The 26322-nt window shown below is 45.5% G+C and overlaps 2 protein-coding genes across 2 annotated transcripts; both read right to left on the bottom strand.

Annotated features, from left to right (window-relative positions):
• Nucleotides 1-729: 729 nt before the first annotated feature.
• On the bottom strand, nt 730-6649 carry il17rc (interleukin 17 receptor C). The gene is made up of 14 exons (XM_080000977.1): nt 6335-6649; nt 5832-6066; nt 5606-5709; nt 5253-5373; nt 5024-5065; nt 4807-4919; nt 4663-4719; nt 4489-4555; nt 4015-4241; nt 3831-3884; nt 3691-3742; nt 1921-2016; nt 1685-1723; nt 730-1558 (listed from the first exon to the last, which is right to left on the bottom strand). The coding sequence occupies exons 1-14, from the start codon at nt 6422-6424 to the stop codon at nt 999-1001; spliced, it is 1857 nt and encodes a 618-aa protein (XP_079857103.1). The 5' UTR covers nt 6425-6649; the 3' UTR covers nt 730-998.
• A 2437-nt stretch (nt 6650-9086) lies between these two features.
• LOC307230540 (inter-alpha-trypsin inhibitor heavy chain H3-like) lies at nt 9087-20698 on the bottom strand (the record flags this gene model as incomplete). Its single annotated transcript, XM_080000976.1, has 19 exons — nt 9087-9201; nt 9412-9487; nt 9600-9748; nt 11164-11335; nt 11953-12060; nt 13455-13535; nt 15372-15592; nt 15682-15803; nt 15930-16109; nt 16215-16396; nt 16612-16722; nt 16843-17011; nt 17546-17662; nt 17911-18039; nt 18179-18289; nt 18391-18553; nt 18631-18735; nt 18832-18992; nt 20591-20698. The coding sequence occupies 19 exons, from the start codon at nt 20696-20698 to the stop codon at nt 9087-9089; spliced, it is 2580 nt and encodes an 859-aa protein (XP_079857102.1).
• Nucleotides 20699-26322: the final 5624 nt, after the last annotated feature.

Below are 26322 nucleotides of genomic sequence, written 5' to 3'. Positions count from 1 at the left end.
TTTCTCTGCCAAAATAAATATTAGGGTAAAGTATTTTCAGCAGTTTTCCGGTATATTCTCTGAGTTTGCATTACTTCCCCTAAATAATGTATGTTTTTACATAATTAAGGAATCTTGTGCGCAATCCATTCAAGACTAAGAACCAAACGGCTCTTCTGACTCGGTCATCGTTCATGGGAAATTGTGCGTCACGCCACTGAATCAAATGGCGGAAGAGTCGGAAAATCGGTCGACTCTTTTTTTATTTATTTATTTATTTTTTAACCGACTGACCTGACAAGAACCGAATCTGACAAGAAGAGTCGAACCTTTCGCCGCTGCTGCGGGGCGCGATCAGTTCAATGTCTTTAACGCGCCGGGAGGGCGGAGGCAAGCGACGGGCGCCACCGCTTTCTCGGAGGAGTGTTTTCAGCACCGCCCTCCCGGTAGAAACGGTGTCTGCGGCAGGTCGTGGTCCACCGGACAGCCAATCGGCGATCGGGACTCACAGTGCACGGATAGCGCGTTTATTTTTGGACAAACACCTGTTTACAGACACGCACATGTTAAATAAGTGAATCATCTTGTGCAAAACGAATGAGGTTGTGTTCAGAAATATGAGCAAATCAGACAACATTCAAAATGTGTAACATTGTGACCCACCCACCCCCCGAAGTTAAAATAACATCATACTGAACCCTACGGTCCCTTTAGAATAAAACGAATGATGCCCATGCTTCTGGTAGTTTAACAGAATTTTAATTTTTTTTTAAATACTTATAAATCCCTCTCTCATACTCATTTGAACTTTGCAGCACAGACAGCACACGCCGGCACTGGTTCCAACTTTGTTAAAGTTTGGTTATAAACTCTGACTTATTCAAAAGGTGTGTTTGAATGTGTTTGAGTGTCTTTGAAAGTATCGCGTCCAGGAATACGCATTTTCTGTTCATCTACGAGAGGGCGCGTGGGGTCCCGGGGACACAGGGTGGAGTCGAGGACCCCACCGAGGGCTGTGTTCATTTTACGTTCGTTTTCCTGCGTCGTCCCCCGCCGCCATCTTTATGTCCTGCAGACAGTTCGGTCAACAGCGCCTGGGTCTGGGAGGGCAGCTGGAACAGGGGCAGCCCCCTGAGAAGCGCCGGCACCGTCCTGGCGCCATGTTGAGGCTCGGCAGGGCAGGACTCAAAGCGCACCAGGAGGAAGCGTTCCGCAGCCTTGTCGAGCTGCCGGTCGGCTGCGATGCAGCACAAGGAGGCCGTGAACATGTCCGAGTACGGGGACGACTGACCCGGCGGCTGTTGGCGCCGATGTGTCCACTCCTCCGTCCACTCCTCCACCCTCTCGCAGGCCTTCTGCGTCAGCACCAGCAGGACCCTGCCCCCCAGGAGGTCCAGACGCAGCAGCTGGGAGTGCAGCCACAGCAGGGGCCCCGCAGAGCGCTGCTCGCCTCGGCTCCACTGGTCCACAGAGACACTGAGGCCCCCGTCGCGCAGGAAGGATCCGAGGCCACAAACCAACTCGGACACGCTGTCCTCGTGGTCTGGAGGACTCAGCAGCACCACGTGCTTCTTCCCGGCTTCTCCGGGGAGGGACAAAACAAAGGGACAAGGATAAATCAGTTTGCACCAACCATATCACTCTCCGTACTGTAGCATTGGTCCAAGACGGCTTCACCTCTTGTGATGGAATTAGAAAAACTCACTTTGAAGAGATTTGCTTTGATGCCAGCAATGTGCCCATCCTGCAGGGAAAGAAAAGCAAGCAGGGGATGGTGAGCAATCCTCAGCCACTTTTGAATGTTGAATTGTAGGCTAGTACAAGCCATGTATGTTATTTTTGACAATTTGACCAATTTAAATGATCGTCCAAACAATGTGTAAGTACATATTTTGGACTAAGGTTAGGAAGAAAAAGAAAGAACGAGAATGAAAAAGGTACTTTTTATTTTGTCATGGCGAAAGTAGAGAATGACCACGGTCAATCCAAACAGCGGCCCCGCAGTGAAAATTAGAAGACTCCAGCGCCACCTGTCGACTGAAAGTATTACAGCATTTATATATATATATATATATATATATATATATATATACACACACACACACACACACACACACACACACACACACACACACACACACACACACACACATAAAAAAAAGTTAGGGATATTTGGCTTTCAGGTGAAATTTATGGAAAATGTAAAAAGTTCACGCTACAGTGATATTACATCATGAAAGTTGGGCATTTAAGTAGAAGCATGCAATGGTGATTTCCTCATCTCAAATTCATTGAAACAAAAGCCAACAACAGTGGTGGGTTTACCACAACAAAAAATGTCAATGTCTCAATAACTTGTCATGTGCCCTTGAGCATCAGTTACAGCTTGACAACCACGTCTCATGCTGTTCACAAGTCGACTTGTCTGCTGAGGCCTGGCCCCCCACTCTTCTTGAAGGGCGGCCCTCAGGTCATTGAGGTTCTGGGGCACAGAGTGACGAGCCTCTACACGGCGACTCAGCTGATCCCATAGGTTTTCTATGGGATTCAGGTCTGGAGAAAGTGCAAGGCACTCTATTTGAGGTACCCCAGTCTCCAGCAGCCATTCACTAATGATGCGACCTCCATGAGATGGAGCATTGTCGTCCATGAAGATGAAATGAGGCCTGTGTTGTTCATGCAGGGGCACAATGACTGGATGAATGATGTTACTCAGGTAGTATGGGCTTGTCACTGTACCATTCACAAAGTGTAGGGCAGTTCTGTATTGACTAGACACACCTGCCCACACTGTAACACCACCACCACCAAATGCTCGTCTGGTGACAACAGTGGCAGATGCTTAGCGCTCCCCTTGACGTCTCCAACATCGTTGGCGGCCATCATTTCTGCTCAACGTGAATCGACTTTCATCAGAGAACAGCACTGAGGTCCACTGGTGCCTCGTCCAGCGTCAACGCTGCCTGGCCCGTGCAAGACGATGATGCCTGTGCCTGGGGGTGTGGTCAGGTACCCTTGCAGGTCGTCTAGCACGCAGACCACGCTAATGTCAACGATTTTGAATGGTCTGACGTGACACTTGGGTGCCTCTCACCTCCCTTAAATGTGCCTGGAGTTGAGTGGCATCATCATCCGGTTCCGCAGGGCACTGTTCACAATCAAGCGCTCATCAGTGTGGGATGTGGCCAAAGCCACTTCTATGCCTTTCTGTGACTCTTCCAGTCTCTGTATCTCTGTTGCAACCTGCTGATGACACTCTGTGACACTCTAAGCTCAGTGGACTTCCCTCTGAGAACATCCTGTTTGAAGCCTCGCAATGGCGAGGTACTGTGGATCAGTTGTTAGGTGTCGTCTTGGTCTCATGATGTAAAAATGTGAACAGCATGATGAAGAGGACTGTTTAAATACCAATTCTAATTGATCCATGAATCGACCAATACATTTCCTAGTTCAAACACCTGTTGTGAATTTTGCCGTTCAGCTCTTTGTGAGAGAACAGCAGGTTGTGCAAAAAGTACTGAAACATTGAACAGTTGGACATGTGCATTCAAAAGTTTAGAGGAGGTCAAATTAAGTTCACCTGTAAAGGTTATAGTGCACTTTAGGTTCATCCTGAAATTTCACCCGAAAGCCGAATATCCCTAACTTTTTTATCCTATCAGGTTCAGGTTAATTGAAAGTAAAAAGATCCTCCATGATAATATGACTCACTGTCATTAATGCAGAAGGGACCCATTTCACCGGGCATGTCTTTTACTTTCACCTGTATAAACAGATTAAATAGACACATTATTCGGTGTGATAAACAGAAGAGATAATGTCCCTGGAGGAGACGGACTGTCACTCTTTACCATCACGCATGGTGCAAACTGAGGGTCGATGTTTTCAAAAGATCCCCGTATCTCCTGAGAAAGAAACAATGATGGATTCCAGTTAAAAGCCCACGGCACCGTTTAGCCTTCCTTCACAGTACAGGCAGTCTTTTGATTCCATTTACTATGAGGGAAATATAACTTCACGCAGCTTTAAACTTACCCAGTGGCCTTTTTTATTTTGCATCCAATTTCGATCTGGCAGCTGTTGCTTTAAGCCCTTAATCTCCTTGCAGCTTCTCTGCACGGCCCCTGTGGTCCGGCGGCAGGGCCAGACCTCAGCCTGCAGCCTGCAGGGGGCCGACAGGTTCCACAGCAGAACCGCGGCGTCCTTCCGAACCAGCGCCACTGACATGGACAGGTTCTGCCAAACGTTCCTTTGGACCACCCCTGGAAGGGGAGGAGAATTCAAACTGAAGAACTGGGATCCATGTCCACACGTGACCCCCCCCAACCCCCCCCCCCGGCCAAATCTGCTGCCAAAAGAGCGACAGCACTGTAGGATGACGCCTTTCCAACAAGTTAGTTCAAGTTTCTGCTCTGCTGGAGCTGCTCAGGCCCACCGCAAGTACCTTTAATGTGAAGCGGAACCGCACAGTGTACATACAGTGCACGTCATCGACTCAAGATTTCTCACCAGTGCAGTTTATGAAGGGGCAGCTCAGGGCGCGACGAGGCCTCTGGTCCCCTGCATCCCACCACACCTACAACGCACGCACGCACGCACACACACACACACACACCAGCTAATTCACTGTTTTATTACACAGCAGATATTCGTTTCACGTTCACTAATATTATAATGTATAACCTGGAGACACAGGCAGGAGGTGACGACGTATAACGGAATGGTTTTCCTGCTCCACGTCTATGAACAAGCAAAAAAAACACATCACACTGTGAGATGAAGAGGAGGCACAACAATGTGACCAGTAACATCCGTATCGACACCTGCCTGGCATTTTCCATTCCTCTCATTCTGGAGGCACATGAGGCTTCTGTTGTGGTCGGCGACCTGCAGCTCCACCTGGTTCCTCTCCAGGTCAATGACACTATTCAGTCTGGGTACTGATGACGGGAGATACGAACAAGCATTGGGAGCAGAATCCTGGTGCTGTGATTTTATTTCTATATAACAATGAGATACATGTGGTTTTATGAGAAATCCTTACCATCACATTGTTCTATGTATCCGTCAAGGTCAAGAGAACATGCTGAGGAAAGAGAGAAATATATGTAAGAAAAAACAAAAACAAAACATTATAATACATAATAATACATGATGTATTATACATTATAATGAAGCTCTATGGTATGTATGATAAAAGGTAAAAATTTGATTTCAAATACATGATGTGTACGATACAATGACTGTAATGTATGTCTAGTATAAGCCTGTACCTTGTTCCAAGGAGGTCACGACCAGTTCTAGGTAAGGGTGTGGTGATTTATTTGGATAAACATGAATAAACACTCTGCTGCCAAAGGAAACCGCAACTGGCTCATTGATCACCAGGGACAGCTGTGGAAACCACACAACCATTATTGGAACTTAAAGTGAAAAAAGATTATTATTATTATTATTATTATTATTATTATTATTATTAATAATAATAATAATAATAATAATAATAATATTAATAACAACAACAACAACATCAACAACAACAACAATAATAATAATAATAATCATCATCATAATTATAATAAAAATTATAAAACTTAATAAGTAAATACTTAAATTGACCTATTACCCATGTCCTATTTTGAGGTGGGAGAGTCGCAGGATCGACCGTGAACTCCACTTTCTTGCACACAGGCAGGATGTTGGCCGTGTAGCAAACCGTCACAAATTCTTCTGAAAGAGAAAGTCAGAATTAAGAATGGCTTCAAACTTCAACTCCTCTCCCTACGCCTCTCATTCCAGGCCGTAGAGAAAGTTGGTACCAATCCACATGCATCGGTGGGCTCAGTTCACACCTCTCTCCCCGCTGGTGGCCTCGCCTCCCTGTTGCCCGAGTGCAGCGTTTTCGTTGTCTTCCACTTCTTCGCCGAGCAGGATGTGGAGCTGCACGTCGATCACCAGACACGCTTTACACCGCGTTCTGTTTTCGCAGCACAGCTCAGCGTGCGCTTCCAGGCTCACAGCTTCAACGTTGGGTTGAACATGAGGGGTTAAAGGTAGGTCGTCCGTAATGGAACATTTTGAAAGACCCTGTAAGAAGGCAAATGAAACACAGTATACAACTGATAAAACATCACACGGATCACAATGTGGCTTTTACTTGTGGCTGATATTATATGGCCGGTGTGCTTAAATAAATATTTACGAAATATCATTTTTTATTGCTTCTAAATAAAGAATTTTACACCACTGGGAACAGGAAATTTAGTATGTAATTTTTCGGCACATATTGTATGGAGCACAGGAAATTGGTTGCTTTTGAGCAAACATCAGTTAATAAAGAGAAGCGTCTGCGAACCTGCGAGCAAACGATCGAACTGTCGTGCAAAGCGACGGCCGAGACGCAGAACGTCAGGAGGAAGCTTCCAAATAATCTACGTGAGACCATCTCGGCTCAGGACGCTCCCAGAGAGTGACCCCTCTTAATGACCGTCACCATGATTACCGCTGTTTCTTCATATTGCCTGGGGGAAAGGCCATACATTGTGATTTTTAACTATCTTCTCAGTTGTTTTATGTAATGTCAATCATGTGTTGTTTCATTTCAAATTCATACTCTATACAAAAACTATACAATATAGTTTTACATTAATGGAACTAAGCAAAATGAGCCACCAATTAAATCATCAAATATCACTCTAGTTTGGGGATGGTGTGGCTGGAGCAGCCACATCTGTCCTGGGTGTAGGTAATTTGGGGCCCAAGATCAGTGTGGCTGTATACCTGTTGCTCGTTGATTAGTCTAAGGAGCAACAGTTAAAACCCCCATCCCCACACGCACTCAGGAGAGGAGCCATTGTCATGACAAGCTGTCCACCTAGCCCCCTCTCTTCAATAAACTTGTGTGTCTGCAACCCCATCCTCTGTGTCCCTGTGCCGGTGGTGCCTGAAACGCCACTTGGGTGCCGTGTGGCAGGCGAAACTGCCACAAGTGGCGCCTGAAAAGGGACTATGGAGGGAGGCAGCACGGAAGGCAGCTCACTGTCCCCGTTGGAGCAGATGGACATGTGTCATGACAAGGGCTCCTCTCCTGAGTGTGTGTGGGGATGGGGGTTTTACCTGTTGCTCGATAGATCAACCAACGAGCAACACGTATACAGCCTCACTGATCCTGGCCCCCAAACTATCTGGACCCAGGACAGGTGTGGCTGCTCAAACCACACCATCCCCACACCACAATCCCCCTTTAAGGATTACTTAAGGAATATTTAATGGAATACTTCATGAATAACACTGAATTAAGGGGGGGTGGGGGGACTTTTTGTTTAATCTGTGCTGTTAGCACACTTGGCAACTTCACAAACTATTTGCATCCAAGAGAGAGTTTTAATCTACAAGTGGAGTTCAAATTCTCAACCTGCAACGCCACTCTATTAATCCTCAAGAACCGCTTGCAATAACACTGTTCCTTTGGACGACCTGTGGGATGACAAGAGCGCAGCTTTTTTGTTATACAAGACCGCCACCGATCCCCCACTTTGGAGAACCATCTTACCGCGTTTTCATCTAAAAACAACTGATCTTCATTACCTCTCCAAGAGGGGGAGAATCACCACGGGGGCGACAGATAAACATAGAAGCATTCTGTACTTGAAAACAGCATAAACATAGGAACATCAGACGTGTATTGTACAAACATGTATTTGACAAAAAAAACAATGAATGAAATAAACAAATAAAAACAACAACTTTAAACAGCTCTGCTCAGCCCTTTTAAATTGTTCTGGGGACCTTAAACAATGGATTTTGACATTGATCCTTTACTGTGCAGACTAGCTGTGTTGATGAATGTTTCAATCTTAAGGTACTCAAGCAAAAGAAAGTTAAACTGGTGCGCCATTAAAGTAACACACCCCCTCAAGTCAACATGACTACACGTCACATTAGAAATTACAAAGATGTCGATTCATATACTCACTGTGTTTGGAGTGAAATGGTGGAATCACTGACCAGAAACATCAAAATACCTTAATAGTCCAAAACTTCTCAGGACTTCATCACGTGCTGGACTCCACTTCCTCAAACACTGCACTGCAGGACAGTCACAGTGGAGCGGAACAGATTTCCCCATACCTGGTCAGGTTTTAGTCCCTCCCTCAACACCTCCCACAACTCTCTCTCTCTCTCTCTCTCTCTCTCTCTCTCTCTCTCTCTCTCTCTCTCTCTCTAAAAGCTCACTGTTTGTGCTTGTTGCCATGACAGCTGCCTCCAGTTATACTGACATTAACACATTAAGGGGATTATTTAATCAATGATTATCTAATGATTTCCCCTCAGTTCTTAGCACAGATTCATGGTTTTCGTTTTCTAGGATTGCAACAGTTCATCTTGTTGAACTGGTTCTGGTGATTCACACCCTGTTGGCCTGGTAACACATGACATTCTATCCAGTCATTTGGTGATAAATACACATTGTATAGAGTTTGATTACTTAAAATTTACTGAAAATAATACAAACGCTGTTTGCCATACAGCACCTCATTATCTGTCAAGTCTGAAACCATTGACCTTGTGTCCCAGAGCGTCTTTTATCACATTTTACTGCCCTTTAAAGGTGTCTGACATTGAGGTCTAAAGAGCACCACTCGTCACTCGCTGAATGAAACGCCTCCCCAGTCCAAAATGATCCTGAGGATTCATTTGGTTTCGTTGCATTGTTTTATTGCTTTGAAACTCGGAGAGCAGGCCCCTGGGTGCACTTTTTCAGACTCTTCAACCTTTGCCTCCAAGTGTAAATAAAGGCCGGGCACGAAATGACGTGTCACTTAGTCAATGAGAAATATTCAGAGAATTTTAGTTCCAAACAAATTAAAAATCTACGAATTCAAAGCAGCCGAGTTGAAGCCAAAATTCCAGAAAAGGTAATTAACACAAGTGTCCCAGCGGCGCAGACACACTGACTGTAGAAGGGAACAGACAGAGCGGGACATAGGGAGTACTGTATCATACTGTATGTTTTAATGCAGGGTTTGCATGGCTGGCAAAGAAAATACATTTCAGGGAAAACCAAAAATAATATATTTTCTTTATGTTGCGGGTGGGGTTGCAACTTAGGGATCTGGGGCCAGGAAGCTGGACACGTCTTCCCCCAAGGCGCTCCTCGCCGGCACCAGCCAGCAATCCAGCAACGGAGAGGAACGGACGCTGTGGTCCCACACCGATGACCTACAAATCCAACCAACAAATTTAAAAAATGTAAAAATACAACGTTGAATTTTACTGACAATTTAACTGATACAATTATTTAGCGTGACGAAACAGTCCCAAAATAGTGTCAACCTGATAGAGGCGTGCGTGTTTAGCCATCCCCGTCACAAGGATAGAATTACAAAATAAATTCAAACAAAGAAGTTAAAGACGGTCAACCAAACTGACCTGGAAGAGGAAACCGTCTTGCCTCTGATGTTTAATTTGGATGGCCGCGTCTCCTCGTAGGTTATAGGTTTTATAGCTGGGGGGGGGGGGGGTGGGGGAGAGACACGAATGAAGCCTCATGGCTTTCAGTGGGACGAGACACATCCATTCAACACATTTCGATGAGTTTCAAGGCTCTTCCCACTGACCTAACAGGCCCCCGACGCCGTCGCCCGATGGAATCTGTCTCAGGACGGGCCAGAGGAACTTGACCCCGTTTACACTGTGACGTAGAACGACCAGGCGCATGTCTCCCACGGATATGTCGGCCTCGTTCGGCAGCGTTCTCAGCGACACACTGAGGAGAACAAAGCATCTTGTGTTGTTTCTTCCATTTGATCACGGACTGCAAAACGGACGTCCTTATTGGGGTAACCACACAGTTCCTGTATATCAACCCGGTATCACGGTCTTACGAAAATGCATCTACTGAACCTATCCCGCAATTGTCAGAATGTTTTCGTGGTACAAATAAAAAAAATGTAAACCAATTCATTTGAATGGGGATATTTTCTTTGACTTTAGAAGTAAGGGGGGTGCATGGGGAGGAGATACGTACACTCAAACAAACCTGAGGAATTGTATTCAAATTTGAAATGCACGGGTTTAAATTTCGTTCTGACTAGCATGAAATAAAAGCTGGACACTGGTTTTGCTTTTTCTCTATTGAATGTCTAAATTTAAGGTGGGGCGGGAATAGTGATATAGGGTCAAACCCTTAATATGAATTTCCTTCATAGATACAATTTAACTGGATTGGCAGCGTTTGCTGACATTTTGCATTTTGCGTTACCGTTAGTAACCCTCACCCAAAAAACGACATGCATGTGTAAACACAAAACACTTTTTTTCCCATCTCATCATGTAGGTCAACATATGTAAGTTTGAGAGATTTCAGTGGACCCTAAACTGAGATATTGACCTTTGAACCCTGACCAGAGGTCACTTTTGAAGCCCTAGATCTCAGTCATTAAAAGAGCGACCAAGATATGATCAACTGTGTTGGACACCTCTGGACATTTTAGAGGGATGGGCGTGTCAATAGGGGGTCTAACCATGTAACTCAGGGCCTTGCAAATGACATTATGTCAATTCACACAACACAGATATATTCCCTGATGAAGTTAACACCTAGTAACACACGCATGTCGTTGTTCGAGTTGTGGTTGTTGTAATTTTTAGGGTAAGGGTTTAGCTTCAGATGTTAATAAATAAACGAGTTAATATGACAGAATGTATATAATAATTCGTTTTTGCTCCTGTAGAAGCCACAAGTCCCTATGATATCAACCTTGTTTTAAGAAAAACAGTTTTATTTGAAAGCCTTTTATTCGCAATGTCATGGAGAAGTACGACACCACCCATAATCCTAAGTGTGACAGCGACGTCTCTGACTTGTGGAGCTGGCTGTTGCCATGGAACTGTTTGCACTGCCGCTCTTTCCGTTGGCTGATGGGTGCATTCAAATTGTCAGCCTGGTGCGCAAATGCCTCCGTTTAAATCCGTTAAATTGTATCTATGAATGAAATCCATACTGAGGGTATGACCCTCAGTATGGGTATTCCCGCAATAATGCTCCGGGACACGGTTCAATGGATTCATTTTCATGACTATGAGCCCGAAAAAGCGTGAGACCAGGTTGTGTATATGCAGTAGCGAGTAGGCATTACTCATGTTATGATCAGTTCATGTCTAGAGGTTGTGTCGCCGCACCTTGGAAGTGTAAAGAGTTCATCCGTCCAGGTAAAGTTGTTGACAGTCTGCCCGTGTCGCACTGTGATGGTGTTGGTGTCGATCTCCATCTGAACCTCAGTTTTGTACTGGATCCCGACCTTCCGGAAGCCACGACCGGTAGACGAATCAAGCGTACCCTTCACGGACAGTTCTAGCGTAGAGAAGACGCATGCAGCTTATTGTTAAAAAACAACAACTGGACAAGCTTAGCTCATCTTTATTGGTCACTGCACACAACATGTGCATGCGGTGGCTGACACACACAATGGAGGCTGTGAAATGTGTTCTCTGCTATTTTCCCTGTCAAGGCTGGTCCTTCCTCTGGGCGTGGCGGGCGGCTTACAGAGCCCAGGGACCACCTTCAGTGTCCAGCTGGTCAGATGAGGTTCTTGAGCATGTTTTTAGGCGGGGTTCTTAACAATGTTATATGGAGGAAACCCCATGTGAGCACGAGGAGAACATGCAACTTCCACACAGAAAGAACCCTGATCGGAAGATAACCCACCAGAGAACAGTGCCAAAGCGCCCCAGGTGGGAATCGAACCCAGGAACTTCTTGCCGTGAGGCAGCAGTGCGATGCACTGTGCACTACCGTGCCACTTATGTGATTTGGGAAAGTATAGAATATACCACAATATCTGTATATTGGATGATGCGTACAACATGATGATGGTTAATAAAATAAAATCAAATAAAACATTGCAAATAATGCATAAATATTAATAAGATTTGAAGGGAAAGTAGTGCTGGAGAATAAGCAGCACTGACCTCTATCGGGATCCTGCAGCAGTTTCAGAGAGAGCGACGCGTCCAGTTGGTAGCACAGTTGGAGCGTCTGGTTCTCGGCTTTTAACACAAACATTTGGTGCTTGGGAACTGTGGAAAAACAAAATGAAGGGACGAGAGAGAGAAATGTACAAAGACTACAAATGAATACAACTGAAATGCATCAAATTGAACAAAAATGCAGGGACTAAAACTAGCACTGTCATGCATGTGCACCTCAATATGTTTAATGACATTATTCACAAGGTTTCATTTCAATACCGATGCTCGGTCGTGAGGTATTGATGAGAAGAGGCTCATTTTTAGCGAGATGCCCAAACTCAATGATATGTCTGGCTAGTGAGGCTGCGCGTTTAAATAATTGCATGTTGATGCTACAGATCCGGGAAGGGTGCGCCACACGGGCACTCGAGGGAGAGCAAGAAAGAAACAAAAAACATAGAAAGAGAGAGAGAGAGAGAGAGAGAGAGCAAGAGAGAGAGAGAGAGAGAGAGAGAGAGAGAGAGAGAGACGCAAGCGAAACAAACATCACTTTATTGAATTTACCGAAGATCCAGCTTTAAGGGAGCAAAATGTAAATAAGTCACCAGCAGCAGCAGCAGCTACTGGGTTACGTCAAACGAAGGGGGGCGTTTCCAGAAAGACCCTGTGAGGGCTTTTAAAAGAACATTTCTGATCCTGAATATACATAGGAAAAACAAGGCCTTTTAAACTATTTTGTTTCCCCACTCACCCATCCGCCCATTTCTTGTGCCTGCTTATTGCAGGGTTGCAGGGTTCCTGCTTCAAGTAGAAATTAACAGGTCTCACACTGTGTATTGTTAATGGTGTGACGTCATTAATCCATACCTGCTTGTAGAATGGTTGTTTTTATGATGACCGGTGAATCAGCTTTAGTTGTCTGTGGAAAGCTTGCAGTGTAATCCGTAAAATGAAAACGGAGTTGATCTGAAAATACACACACATATGCAAGAATGCATATATGCAACCAGTAAAACAAAAAAAAAAATTAGTTTGAAATCCCGTAACCTCAACCATTTATTGAAGGTTCGATAAACATATAACCCTAAGTTTACCGTGATCAAAGTTACTCCATCCTTACTTTACCTTGCATACAGTATCCAAAGTACAATCCTACAGCATAACCCTCAAATAGTCCCTTATTTTACCCTATGACATTTTTGTGAGAGCATATCAATCAACAACGAACATATGTCACAAAATCAAATAGAGAATAAAATACTTCAAACCTCTTGAAAGCTTTTGAGCTCAGAATCAGTGGTGGTGCCCTGATATTCAAACTTAAAGAAATTAAGGTTTTACTACAGATTTGACCCATCATAACGAGTCTACTTGAGCAAGTGAGGGTATGTTTCCTTGGGAATCATTTTTAAGCACTCCACAGACTCCTAAGCGAAAGGATGAGTCTGAAAATCAAAGAAGTACATATAAATACGAAAGCTGCAAGCAGCAGGCCCTCGCACCTTCGGTCACACCTCCTCCACGTGGGACGTTTCGGTGGGAACCCATGTCATGCAGCTCTACACCTCGGCCACCAACCGACCCTGTGGGGACAAGTCAGATGTTATTTCCAGCGTGGAGGGCGTGGCGCTGGACATGGCATATTGCACATTTTCTATCACTTCCTGTGTCCACTAGGTAGCGCTGGAGAACGCAGAGCACAGGTGCATGATGCTGCTGCGTATGAAGTGTAGACCGTGATTTGTCTTTCGTCTGTTCGTCTCCATATTAAACGCATGGAAAGTTTGGCGATCCCATTCCAACAGGAGAACTGAATGCATATTTACCCTTTTTATTAAATGCAATTTTGTATATCTACTTTTAATTAGCCTATTCTGACCTTGTTATATGTACCTCATTCTTATAATTGTTTTGTTATTCTACTTTGTCAATGCATTTGACTTGCTTGCTTGGCTTTTCTTGTTACTATTTGATGGCGGTCTTTCAATGTAAAACACTTTGAGTTGCACGTTCTGTATGATATATAATCAGATCAAACAAGGGAATTAAGTGAAAACAAATATATATTAGTATATATATTTTCATATATACACTCATTTACTGTGTCATAGATAAAATGCAAAACGTATTGGAAAATACCGTACACTTTGCTTGTTGCTTTTATTTAAAAGGCATTGCTTTTCAAAGCAAAGCTATTGCATTTCTAGACGAGGTTGATTGGAGCTGATTGCTTTTCAAAATGTACTCGCCTTGTTGAAATGCAATCAACCGTCCAATCCCAGCTTGGGGGCAAGCATTGATTTTTGATCGATTGACTTTGCGTCGACTGCATCCTATGTGACACTGGCTGATTTGAGTCGGTTTTCGTATGTACGCTGCCCTTAAGGTTTGTTTGTTATATGGGGGCGACTCTTCAAACATGGACGAGGAAATCAAGAAATAATCATTCGCCGTGAGTTTGGAGCAGAGAAAGTTTACCCAGTCTTTTACGATCCCGTCTTCTTGTTCCAGGGACTGGAAAGTAAAATCAATAAAACATTCTCATTGGAAATGGCTTCAAACAAGGCAGATATAAATAACCGCAGACATGTACAATCCGTGAAAGCAATACGCTCGATTTGACTGACTGGAAGTTGAAAAGGCTCTCGGGGGCCCGCGGTCTGTGTACGGTCACATGACCACACATCTGAGGCGTCCATGACCACATTCAGAGGACAGTGAGTCAGCATCAGATCATCACCCTTGTGGCTTTATCAATAACCAATGTCAATTAATAAATCAAGCTGCTCATCATTTAGCTGGAGGTCTATCCCAAACATAGGATTGAACCCGGGTGGAAACTTGATTGAGATTCTCTGCTTTTACAGCAGAAAAACCCACTTAGTCGAGGCCTCATGGTGTTTTCATATGAGAAAGATTACCCGGCTCGGGGTGTGTCTGTCTACGCGTGTCAGCAAACTGATGATGATGATGATGATGATGATGATGATGATGTCACAAAGCGAGTGGCGCCAATGTTCTTCAACTTCTGGTTAACTTCTTTGCAACAGTTTTCCCACAGATTTTCCGCTCCAAATGTACAGCACAACAGCAAGACGTCTGAAACGTCCCGGTTCTAACCAGGTTGGGGCTAGGCCGCCTCGACCGCGTCGGTGCGTACCGCGGTTGACCTGTTCCAGACACTTTTAGCCCATAATCATCAACCTTTTGGTTTATTTTTCTGGGCAACCCCGACTGAAATTGTGATAAGTACATTTCTTGTTAGACGATAAAGCTGCATGGTACCTGATATGGGTATTCGGAAGCTGGGGCCTGGATGGGCTGCTAGAAACAGAAAAAACATGATGATAGTGATACATTGATCCATCATCCATTCCATCCATTCATCCATTCTTCCCCAAATCTCTGGTGTGTCTTACCAATGTCGTACATGTGGGGCGTGTCGTAGTGCATGACAGGAATACCAGCCTTCCCAGCCTCCCCTGGATTCTTCTCTTTTGGCTTGTTGATCACCTGGACATCTTCTCCTTCAGGCTTGGTGACGACCATGGACGTGTGAGGCGTGACAAAGCCGTACTTCAGAGAAAGCTCCAGGGTCTCGTTCCTCACCTTCTCCCTCTCGTCGCCCCGCAACTGCAGCCTGAGGGACGACAACCGAACGCTCAGAGTTTGAAAGTCAAGGTGGTTGGTTTTTCATTTTTCTTCCGTCTTGGCGGTCGATCGACGTACTCTTTGTCCAGGAGCTGCTTCACCGTGAGGTAGGCCCACACCCGACTGAGGCGACTTTCGGAGATTCCCTCGGCGGACAGGACGTTGCCGTTCCCCTTGGAATACTCCACCCTGGTGCTTCCCTGGGACAACGTAAGCATAAACAAACCTTCCAGAGCGCGACGGATTGTGCCGACTTTTTTATTTTTTATTTTTTTTGTCTACTATTTCTTGGCCACTCGGAGCACACCTGGCGAAACCGTTCTCACCGAAATGGCCACCACCGTGGGAATGAAAGCCTCCAGGTTGTTGTCGGTGATCTGGCCGGCAACCACGATCTCGGAGCCGTTGTAGTACTGGCTGAATTTAGTCTGGGTGAGATTATTCCCCCCTGCGTAAACCATAAGCACGTCTGTCAGCAGCGGAGTCGCCACTTCCTCATAGAAGCCCTGTTGGAACAAAAACAACCGTCAAAAGTTCTTTTCTTTAAACCGCAACTGCCACGGAGTGGGGGAGGGCTTCGTGTGGAGGAGTGCGAGTTATTCATGTTTCACCTTCAGCTGCTGGTCGGCGTCGGAGTCGGCGTAAATCCGCCGCGCCACGCCGCTGTTCTCCAGCGCCATCTTCTCCAGGAACTCAAAGTTCACATCGTGACCAAAACCCAGACAGTACAGCGGGAATTTCTTATTGATGGCCTCTCTCACGTTGGACTGGATTTCCTCAAGATTCGTCACCCCTGCAACGGCGGCATCAATCTGGGGTCATGTGATGTGTTTACGTCAAGGGAAATGGAAAGGAGTCTTACGCAAGGTAACATTCTGGATTCTGGATTTTTAATCTACGTTCATCTCCATTAGCCGGCGGGATTAATTGCCTCCGGAGAATTGCCGTCAAATAAGCACGTCAAGCGTTTGCTGTTTATTGAATGCCTCTGCATGTGTCTTTTGTTACCGGTGGTCGGGTCTCCATCGGTAAGAAGAATAAGAAGAGAAGCCAAGCCGTTTCTGGGGTTTTGATTCAGCATCTGTGCACCGCTTAACACGGCCTCGTTAATGTTTGTAGCTGAAATGGAACAGGCCAGGATCATTAATTATCAAAACACAGTCATATACGGCTATAAATAAATAAATAAATATTATATGTATGTATAATTTTTTGCATTGATATTGCATAATGACTCACATCCCCTGTCTCTAATACTCTCCGTGAACACCTTTGCAGCCTCCACGTTGTTTGTGTTGGCCTGCAGAAGTTCTCTCTTCCAATGAGAAACCTTGCCGTTGAAAGTGATCAGCCCAAAATAGTCGTCTTCCGCCAGGTCTCCCAGTATGTGGAGCAATGCCTCACGGGTCTGAGCAAAAAAAAAATTATTCATTCTCCAATAAAGCTTGTCGCATGTACGCCTTTGAATATAACCTTTATTTAAACTGAGGAATGTTTGACAGAGCCACATTTCATTATTTCCTGAAAACATGACAAAATGTCACCGGCATTTGATCCGTTATTTGTTTTGGAAGACAGTAGTGTCCTGGACGTTTAACCTTGAATCTCCTGCGGAGCAGAGCCTGTTGCCTCACCAGTAAGAAAATTCCAAAATCTCCTTAGCATTGTTTAAACAGTCGTGCAATGTAATTGACACAATAAAAAAAATGTAATGCATACATCAATTTAATTAATTAATTACAATTCTGTCCTTAATCACAGAAGAATAATACCATTATGATCAATAATTATTGCTTCATAAAAAAACCAAAAAACGCATTCAATTAGTTAGCTCTATTTAATCATGATTCATTAAATGCAGGTCAATTAGCATTAAAATGCTTTGATGAGGTCATGTGTAGTGTAGTATTTTTCAAAACCCTTGACCCTTCAAACGGTTTACCTGGTGCATTTTCCTGCCGTGCATGGAGCCACTCTGATCGATCATGAAGACAACGTTCTTTGGAATGCGGGAGAGATGAGCCGGCGCAAAGTGGTGGACAAAATACCCGTTTGCCTCCTGAGAGGGAGCACCAAGACAAGGTTGGACGGTGAACGTGCTTGAAATGCAGCGATGAGATGAATCATGAATGATGACAAGTTATCAACGTGGTCATTCAACGTCTGACGCTAATAGAAGTGTGAGCAAACAATTGTGGCATTTACGAGCGACTTATCTACTGTGCAACGTTTCTCATTGGCCATTGCGTTTTTAAGTGTGTCTCTATATACACTCTCAAGTGGTAACGCTGTAGACGCTCTGTGTACCGTGATTTCCCCCAGCGAGTTGTCTCTGTTGACATCATAAACAATCACCAGATCACCATTCATCCCCTCTTCCCCACAGCTGTCACACAGTTTCTGCTGCGCCACTGTCGGGTAGAAATACACCCATGCCTGGAAACAGGACAACACAGCTGTGACCACAGGTTTCACATTGTTTGTTGCATCCAAAATGTTCCACAAAGTATTTGATTGTTTTTTTTTTTCCATCCAAGGTCAAAGCGATACCGCACCACTGGCTTATCAACGGTACCTGTTTGGTAGAAAGTGTTTTAGTGACAGCGTTTGCCAGGCTTTTAGTGCTTAGTCCTCCTTTGACTTCCAGGAAGTTAATGCCGGCTTCCTCCTCGATGAGCACGTCAATCTGACGGAGGGAAAAAAAGACACAGCGATAGTCACGGCCCATGCTACGGTTCGACGTATCAAATCGACATTGAAATCCGTGTGACGTTTGAATAAACCCACTTTAAAGTCTGCGACGGGCTGCATGGGTCGAGCGTAGATCTGCAGCTCATACTTTCCAAGTCTGCGCCTCAGGAGCTCCTCGTAGGTGAGCTCGAAGGTCACCTTTTGGTGGGAGGCCACCGTGACCGAGGTCTTGAAGGTCTCCAGGGTTCTCCCCACGGAGCTGTCACAGAGATGATCACTCAGTATTGCCCTAAGTTAAAGCCATAGGGATGGAGCAGCCACCGATCCCTGTTGTACCTGACGATGCCGGCGCTCTGGCCCCGGGACACGGCCTCCGTGTACTGCTGAGTAGCTTCCTGCTTGCCTTTCACAATGCCGTCGTAGATCTGGCCGTCGATTAACCTTAAAAGAAAAAAAACAACCCGCGATGGAAGGGATCGGGATTACCAAGTCACCTATATTGTATGTGTATTCCCAGCAAACTAAATAAGGACCCACATTTTGAAATTACTGATGAAGGCGTTCTTGGGAATCCTAACGTGGAATTCTATCTCCTCAGGACGCTCCATGCGATTGACCACGCGGCTGGTGATGAGGGTGGTGGCGTAACGCCCCGTCACCGTGGAATTGATGTGGAAGCTGTAGATGTCCCAGTTGCCCTGGGGGAAGAATACCATGAAGCCAATAATGCGGTTTGTGTTCCCAGCCCTTTGACCAGCAGCTGACAGCAGTGGCGTTGGTGAAAAGGTTTTCACAGAATATTCAGACTTATTGGTCGACAAATGGGAACACCCCCTTTTTCGTTCTTTATTTCGAAACCATTGAGCTTTCTCAAAACAAAACAAGCTTTTGTACAGAAGAAATACAACTCTATTTTAAAGGCACCTCTGAATGGATTACACAACAGAGAGCATGAAACAATATTAAAAGCACAGAAAGAGCAGGTCCTCCACTCCATGGGTGATGTTTGTCAAAGAGGCATAGTTCATTATGTTGCAACCACGGGAAAACTGCCAGAGCCAAATAAATCAGTAACAAGCTTTAAAAAAACAACATTATTTGCAAAATTTTTATTAAAATCAGCCAATACTATCCCAACTCATCATCTCCGAGGGACCGCGTAAACCATTTTTTGTTCTGTAATCTCAACACACTCCTCAGAACACAACGCTCGGTAACCGAACCCTACCATTTTATTGATTTTTATTTTTATTTTTTTACATGATAAAAGGATGAACACTATTGTAGCTTCAGCATAATCTCCTCATTCTCCTCATTCTCATATAAACATACCTTTGTTGGTGCTGTGTTAACGAAAGTCAGCAACAGCCCGAGGAGGGCAATCCACACCACAACCTTCTCCATTCTGGCTCCAAGTGAGCTTCAGCACACTCGCAGCAGCTTTTCAACCCAAGCAGACACAGGTTGGCGGTTGCGTGTTTTTTAAAGGGGCAATCCTTTAATATCCTGCACCACACACACACACACACACAAACACACACACACACACCATCATCATCCAGGATACATAGACTTGCACTGACAAATACTATCGGCCACTCCACATACAGTATAGGCCTCTCTGTATATCATAGGTATAGACTGCATCTGGTAGGCAATAACACAAATACAAGAACATTTACACAGAGGTGGGCAATAACAACTTACATGCACTCACAGGCTACATTTAAGTAATCTTAGTGGATTTTGGAAGCAACACTCTTCACTTCGGTTCGGTCACATCCATCCTTGCTGTTCCTCCATCAGGTCGGATCCAGTCACCTGCTTCCTCCTCTGGCTTCTAAAGGATATGCCTGTTATTGTTGTGCTCAATGCAAGGGGATCAACTAGCCTCACAAAATACACCTTCCAGCATCTCAGGAGCTGTTTAGTACAGTTATTTACACAAAACATCGTGTTTCTCCATGGCGAGGGAAAATAAAAACGTAAAAACCAGTTCTTAGTCGTACATTCCGGACTATTTGAATATCCATTCAGTGGTTTTAAACTGTGACGCCACCTGTGAAACTCGACTCGTTCTGGTGCGATGTGAAGATGTCCTCAACTGACCTTTTCATGAACTCTTCAAACGACCTTTTCTGAAATCTCTCTTACATAACCAATGAATGATAATTTCCCTCTGCATATTTCCATATAATGTCATTGGCTCTGTAATATGTGTAGCCTACATAGGTTGGTGTCGGTGTCCAAGTTGTTCAGGTATACAGCATGTCCACATACCTTGTTCTTCACATACCTTATTTTCCAGCTCATAAAGGCCGTACCACACTCCTTTGCTCCGGGCCAGGCCCCACAAGGGGGCACGAGGAGGCACAAAGGGGCACGAGGGGGCACGAGGAGGCATGAAGGGGCACAAGGGGGCTTTGCCCACTCAGTTGTATTTTCTGCCCCACCAAGTTTAAGCTTTATGTACCCCACGGAAAAATAGCAAAAACAACAAAAATATTGGCCAAGATACAAGTTTCAAGGTAATGAAACAAATAATTTGAAGCTGGTTATCGGATCCAGTCTCTTTCCCACTGCACAAACAGCATTCAGCGCTGACACCAGTTCCACCAGTAAAGACTCGTTTGGACTCGCGACAAATGAGGACGCGTTCAGAGCGCTTTCCTGCTGAATATCCACATTTGCACACAAATGCATGCACAATTGAAGAAGTTATAGGAGGAAAGAAAATACCACGTTAACAGCAAGCTAACTAGGCTAACACCAATAGCATCATTATGGCGCCAAGCATCCCGCCACGTCTGGAGATGAAAATGACCAGCGATCTCGCAAGCAAATGGGACAGTTTTGGAGCAGAATTTGAAGACTATTAACTGGCATCAGGATTGAATGATACATCAGCTGAGGTGCAGGCAGAATCCCTGCGGATAGTGATGGGCAGCCAATGTCGCCATATATCCAAGCAGAACTTAGGCATTAAAGAGGAGCAGGAGAACGACGCAAAATTTATTCTCAACGCATTTGAGGGATATTTTAAGCCAGCAAAGTATGTCGTATTTGAGCGATACATTTTTGGCAACTGCAAGCAAGACAAAGGTGAACCTATTGATGCATTCGAAACTAGACTAAGGGAAAAGGCTGCTTCCTGTGAGTACGGAGAACTAAGAGAGGAACTGATTAGAGACGGTGCTTGGTGATGGCCACAACAGTGTGCGTAAGTGTGAGTAAAAGTGACTGCAATTACCAACAGCACACATTGAGCACTGGGGTTGCCAGGGTGGCGGGGCACTGGTCGATTGATGTGGGGGTGTGGTTAGCCGGGGGCGACTGGATGGGCCCCCCGCAGACTGGGTTCCTGTCCTGGTGGCTTGTGCCTGGTCCCGGGTGGTTTCCGGGTGCCCAGTAGAGGCTGCGCTTGCTGATGCGTCATACTGTATGTCTGCACATGGGGGTGGGTTGTATGTGTGTACTTCGAGGGTGAAGGGTCTCCTCGCCCTCTCTGAGACTGGTTTATGCTCCTTGGGGCCGTGCGTGGGTGTTGCTCCACGGTCTCCCGGCTTCTCTGGGGGCTGGGGGGTCTTCTGTGGCTGCAGGGCGTTGTGCTGGGTGCTTTCCTGCAGTTGTGGAGCGTCTATACGGCTGGGGGACTCAGGCTACGGGGACTTTTCGGCTGCTTGCAGGTGCTATGATATAATTAGGACCTCATACACCAGTACTAATTGGGACAAGTCCCGTGCACTCACTGGTGGACGGACACACACACACACACACACACACACACACACACACACACACACACACACACACACACACACACACACACACACACACACACACACACACACACACACACACACACACACACACACACACACACACTACTGTTACTGGTTGATGGTTGTTTGGTTGTTGCTGTTTCTATGTTTATTTGTCTCACCCATAGTGATTCTCGCCCTCTTGGAATAGTACTGTTGATTAGTTGTTTAAAGACCAAAACATGGTAAGATTGTTCTCCAAAGAGAGGGATTGGTGGCGGTTCTGTGTAACAAAAAGCTGTGCTCTTGTCATCCCACAGGTCGTCCACAGGACAGAGTTGTTGCAGCAGTTCTTGATGATTAAAGAATGAATAAAGAGTTGCATTGCAGGTTGAGAAGTTCAGGTACACTTGCAGACTAACTCTGTCCTAGATGCAAAAGCATACAAATACTGTGTTTTATGCCCAGCCTGCTGACAGCACAGGTGTTAAAAAATAAAAAGGATAAATGTGATGACACAGGACAGGTCGCTAGATAGGGTGCATGCAACAGATGGATGTCCGAAGCGAGCCACATCCAGGCATGAGCGCCCAGACAAGCTTCATAGATAGTAATACATCCAGATAGTAATACATCCAAGTATTGTGGCAATATGCACAGGCACGGAGGTGAGCTTTGCCCAGCATATGGAAAAAGTTGCCATAATTGTGGAACAGCAAATCATTTTGCTAAAGTGTTCATGAATAGACACCAAGCCACATGACAACTGAATAGAGCAGACACTGTGGCCCATGAGGACGTGGACGGGACCGACACTGAGGCACACCTCTACTTAGTTGAGAGCATAGGACCAGTTCCACGACGGGGGAAGAAATGATTTGCCAATCTAAAAATGTCTGGTGGGTCTCAGAGATGTCAGTTAGCTTCAGGGGAAACCTGTGATGTGATGAGTATAAAACATAGGTGGAGACTGGCACCTGAATGAAGCCATTACAGACCCAAATCATTGTTACTGTACTCAGGCGAAACAATGCACTCAATTGAGATATTTATAACAGAGTGTGTTGTGAAGCGCAAAACACACACACTGGATTTTGAGATAGTGAGAAGCAATCAGAGACCCCTGATGTCAGGCTCAACCAGAAAACATCTAGGTTTACTGCATTTCACCATCCCTAGTGAGCTTCACAAGGTAGAGATAGCAGCACAGAGCCATTAAGCAAGCAGAAGCAGCAATGCCTATGATGATGTCTTCAATGGTCCCATTGAATCACTCCCAGGGTAAGTTCACTTTGAGCTGAACAGTAAATTAGCCGCAGTGCAGGCTTCCAGTGGCACTTCGAAATGCAGTTAAGGCACAGCTAGACAAACGAGAGACTGGTCACTTAGCCTCAGTGTCAGAGCCTACCGAGTGGGTTTGTAACATGGTGATAGTCAGACAGCCAGACAAACTGAGAATCTGCATTGAGCCCAAGTCACTTAATCAGGCTTTGAGGAGGTCTTATTACATAATGCCAACCCTGGATAATGTGTAATGTAAACTGCCCAAGGCCGCCTCTTTACCCTCGTCGATGGACGGGATGCCTTCCTGCAATGTAGACTAGATGAGGACAGCGGTTACACGACCACGTTCCTGGGGCAGGAAACGCTGGTTGAAGCTGCCATTTTGTGTATCCATGGCTGAAAGTATACCAGCGAAAAACAGCATGATCTACTGGATGGGCTCAGTGGTGTAGAGCCCATTGCAGGCGACATACTAATAGCTGGCTGTGTGGAAACAGATGATGATATCATCCAGGATCAGGATATGAATCCAGGAAATGCCCCACCCCACAGACGCCAAGGCAGTGAAGCACTTCATAGGGTTCTTGACCTACCTCGCAAAGTTCATACCATTGCTTTCTGAGGTATGTGAGCCGCTACGGAGACTACTAGACAAGGATGTGACACGGCATTGGCTACCCAAGCGAGAGATATAATGACGTGACCAAGCCAGTCACCATCCAGAGTGATGCGAGTCAGAAAGGACTTGGCTGCTGTCTACTCCAGGAAGGTCAGTTAGTCGGGGTTGCATCCCGAGCATTAAAACAAACAGAACAAAATGATTTGCCAATCCAAAAAGGAGTGCCAGAGAATTGTATTCGCATGTGAGAGCTTTCACTATTACCTGAATGGGAGAGGGGAGGACACAGCAGAAACCCACCACAAGCCACTTATCTCTATCTTTAACAAGCCTCTCCTCAGTGCACCTAAACAGCCCCAGACCATGCTGCTCACAATCCAGATCTACAGCCTTAAGGTAGTGTACAAGCCAGACCCGGATATACATATCAGTGACACATTGAGCAGAGCCACAGCTCCACCAAAGAGAACAGGCACAGCATACACAAGTCACACAGTTTGCAACCTGAAGATGGCACAAGAGGACACTGAACGGATGAATCAAGCTGACTACTTGAATGTCACTAGCCAGTGCCTGACTCAGATCAGGAAGCCCACTGAGGGAGATGAAAACCTCCAGATACTGAGAGCAGTAGTGCTACGGGGGTGGCCGGACCACCGAGAGGAAGCTCCCCTAGCAATCAAAGACTACTGGTCAATCCGGCACGAGATCAGTGCGCAAGATGGAGTGCGCTTCAAAAGTCAACGTTCCAAGTCATAGTTGCAAAATGATTGTGCACAGAAATGCTGAAACACATCCATGCCAGCCATGTGGGCGGTGGAGCATTCTACAGACAGGCCAAAGACACCCTGCCCTGCCCCAACATGCAAGGTGAGATGAAGGACTATGTGAGCCAGTGCTCAGCATGCAGTGAAACCTCACATGACCAACAGTGGGAAACAGTGATGCTACATGCACTACCCACTAGGCCATGGCAAATACTGAGCATGGATCAGTGGAGAAACACACCCACAGAAGGCATGCATAGCAGTCCAGCACAAATACTAATGGCTGAAGACTCCTCTCCCAGTCTCTGACACACTCTTGGAGGCAAGCGTTATCACAGGAGTTCTTAAAAGCTTAAACACCAAATAGCCAAATGTTGGTATGACAAGTCGGCCAGAGATCTGTCCAAGCTTTCAAGTTATCAAAGCCTCGACCTGGAGAGGGGACTGACGGGTGGAGGAAAGGAGTGTGCCTTCAACAGGTGAGCCCCAGATCATACCTGGTGGATGTAGAGGAGACATTCTACAGGCGTAATCGGGTGGACCTGAGACCAGCAGGGAGGGAGGCTCTGAGACACCACCCTGAGCAACACATCACGCAACACCGTAGGCCGGCCCGAAATAAAATTGGACAAGGATAAGGACGGTGACTGGGCGGGTCAGGCAGACTGACCCCGCACAGCGCACTACGGGACAACAAGTGGCAGGCTGGGGAAAGTCCCAAACAGACTGGACCTATAGAAATGACTTGTATGGCTATAAAACAAATGAAAATTAAAATAATGTGCTACAAATGTTAAAGCGGGGGGAAGAGGTTCCGAAATTGAAGTAAGGAATTTTGAGTGAGACTTTAAACTCAGTGTTTGTTCTTATATTAGGGGTACTCACATTATCCGTCAAAAAAAGGCTGTTGTAAACTATTTATAGGGGAAATGTTATAAGGGACTGTTGGGCTGCGCGTTCTGTGTGAATGGTGCGCCCCAGCAATAGCGATTGTAGGTTTGCCGTTCGGTCGTTTCTCCATAATACAATTCTATGATATACACACCTGCCCTTGTCTCCTGCGTCATTATTTACACAAAACAGGAGTTGTCCTCTTCTTTTTTTCCCCACTTGAACCACACAGTGACGCCCACTTACAGTAAATATTATTTGGGCTCATATTATTCTTTTTTATCCAAACTTGACACACTTGATATTCCGATTAAATCTGTTCCAACGAAATCTCGGAGGAAAAAACACGGCTACACGTGGCTGCACCACTATATTCCCACCTGCAGGATGAAAATAAATGCAGATGCAGAGCAGGATGACAACCTACTGTTTTACCATATAAAAAGATTTTTAACTGCCCCCTCAGTCACTTCATCCTGATCCGGGCGTGGTTTGCTCCCCATCTGTATGTAGAGATAAGACAATATGGTGTTCACACACCGTGGGAGTCTCTACCCACATGTACGGGTTTAGGGAGGGAGATATAATCTTTCTGGCAGTGGAGCGCTGGCATGGCGAGGTGTTTTATTACTAATAATAACAAAAAGGCTCACTAGCAAAACCGGAACATAAAATAAAAGGAATGATCATCATCTGTGCGCTCTGG

Source organism: Zeus faber, assembly GCF_960531495.2.
Source record: "Zeus faber genome assembly, chromosome: 5".
NCBI classification, from domain to species: domain Eukaryota; kingdom Metazoa; phylum Chordata; class Actinopteri; order Zeiformes; family Zeidae; genus Zeus; species Zeus faber.
The sequence above is the reverse complement of the archived record's forward strand: the minus strand, read 5'-3'. Positions and strand labels throughout refer to the sequence as shown.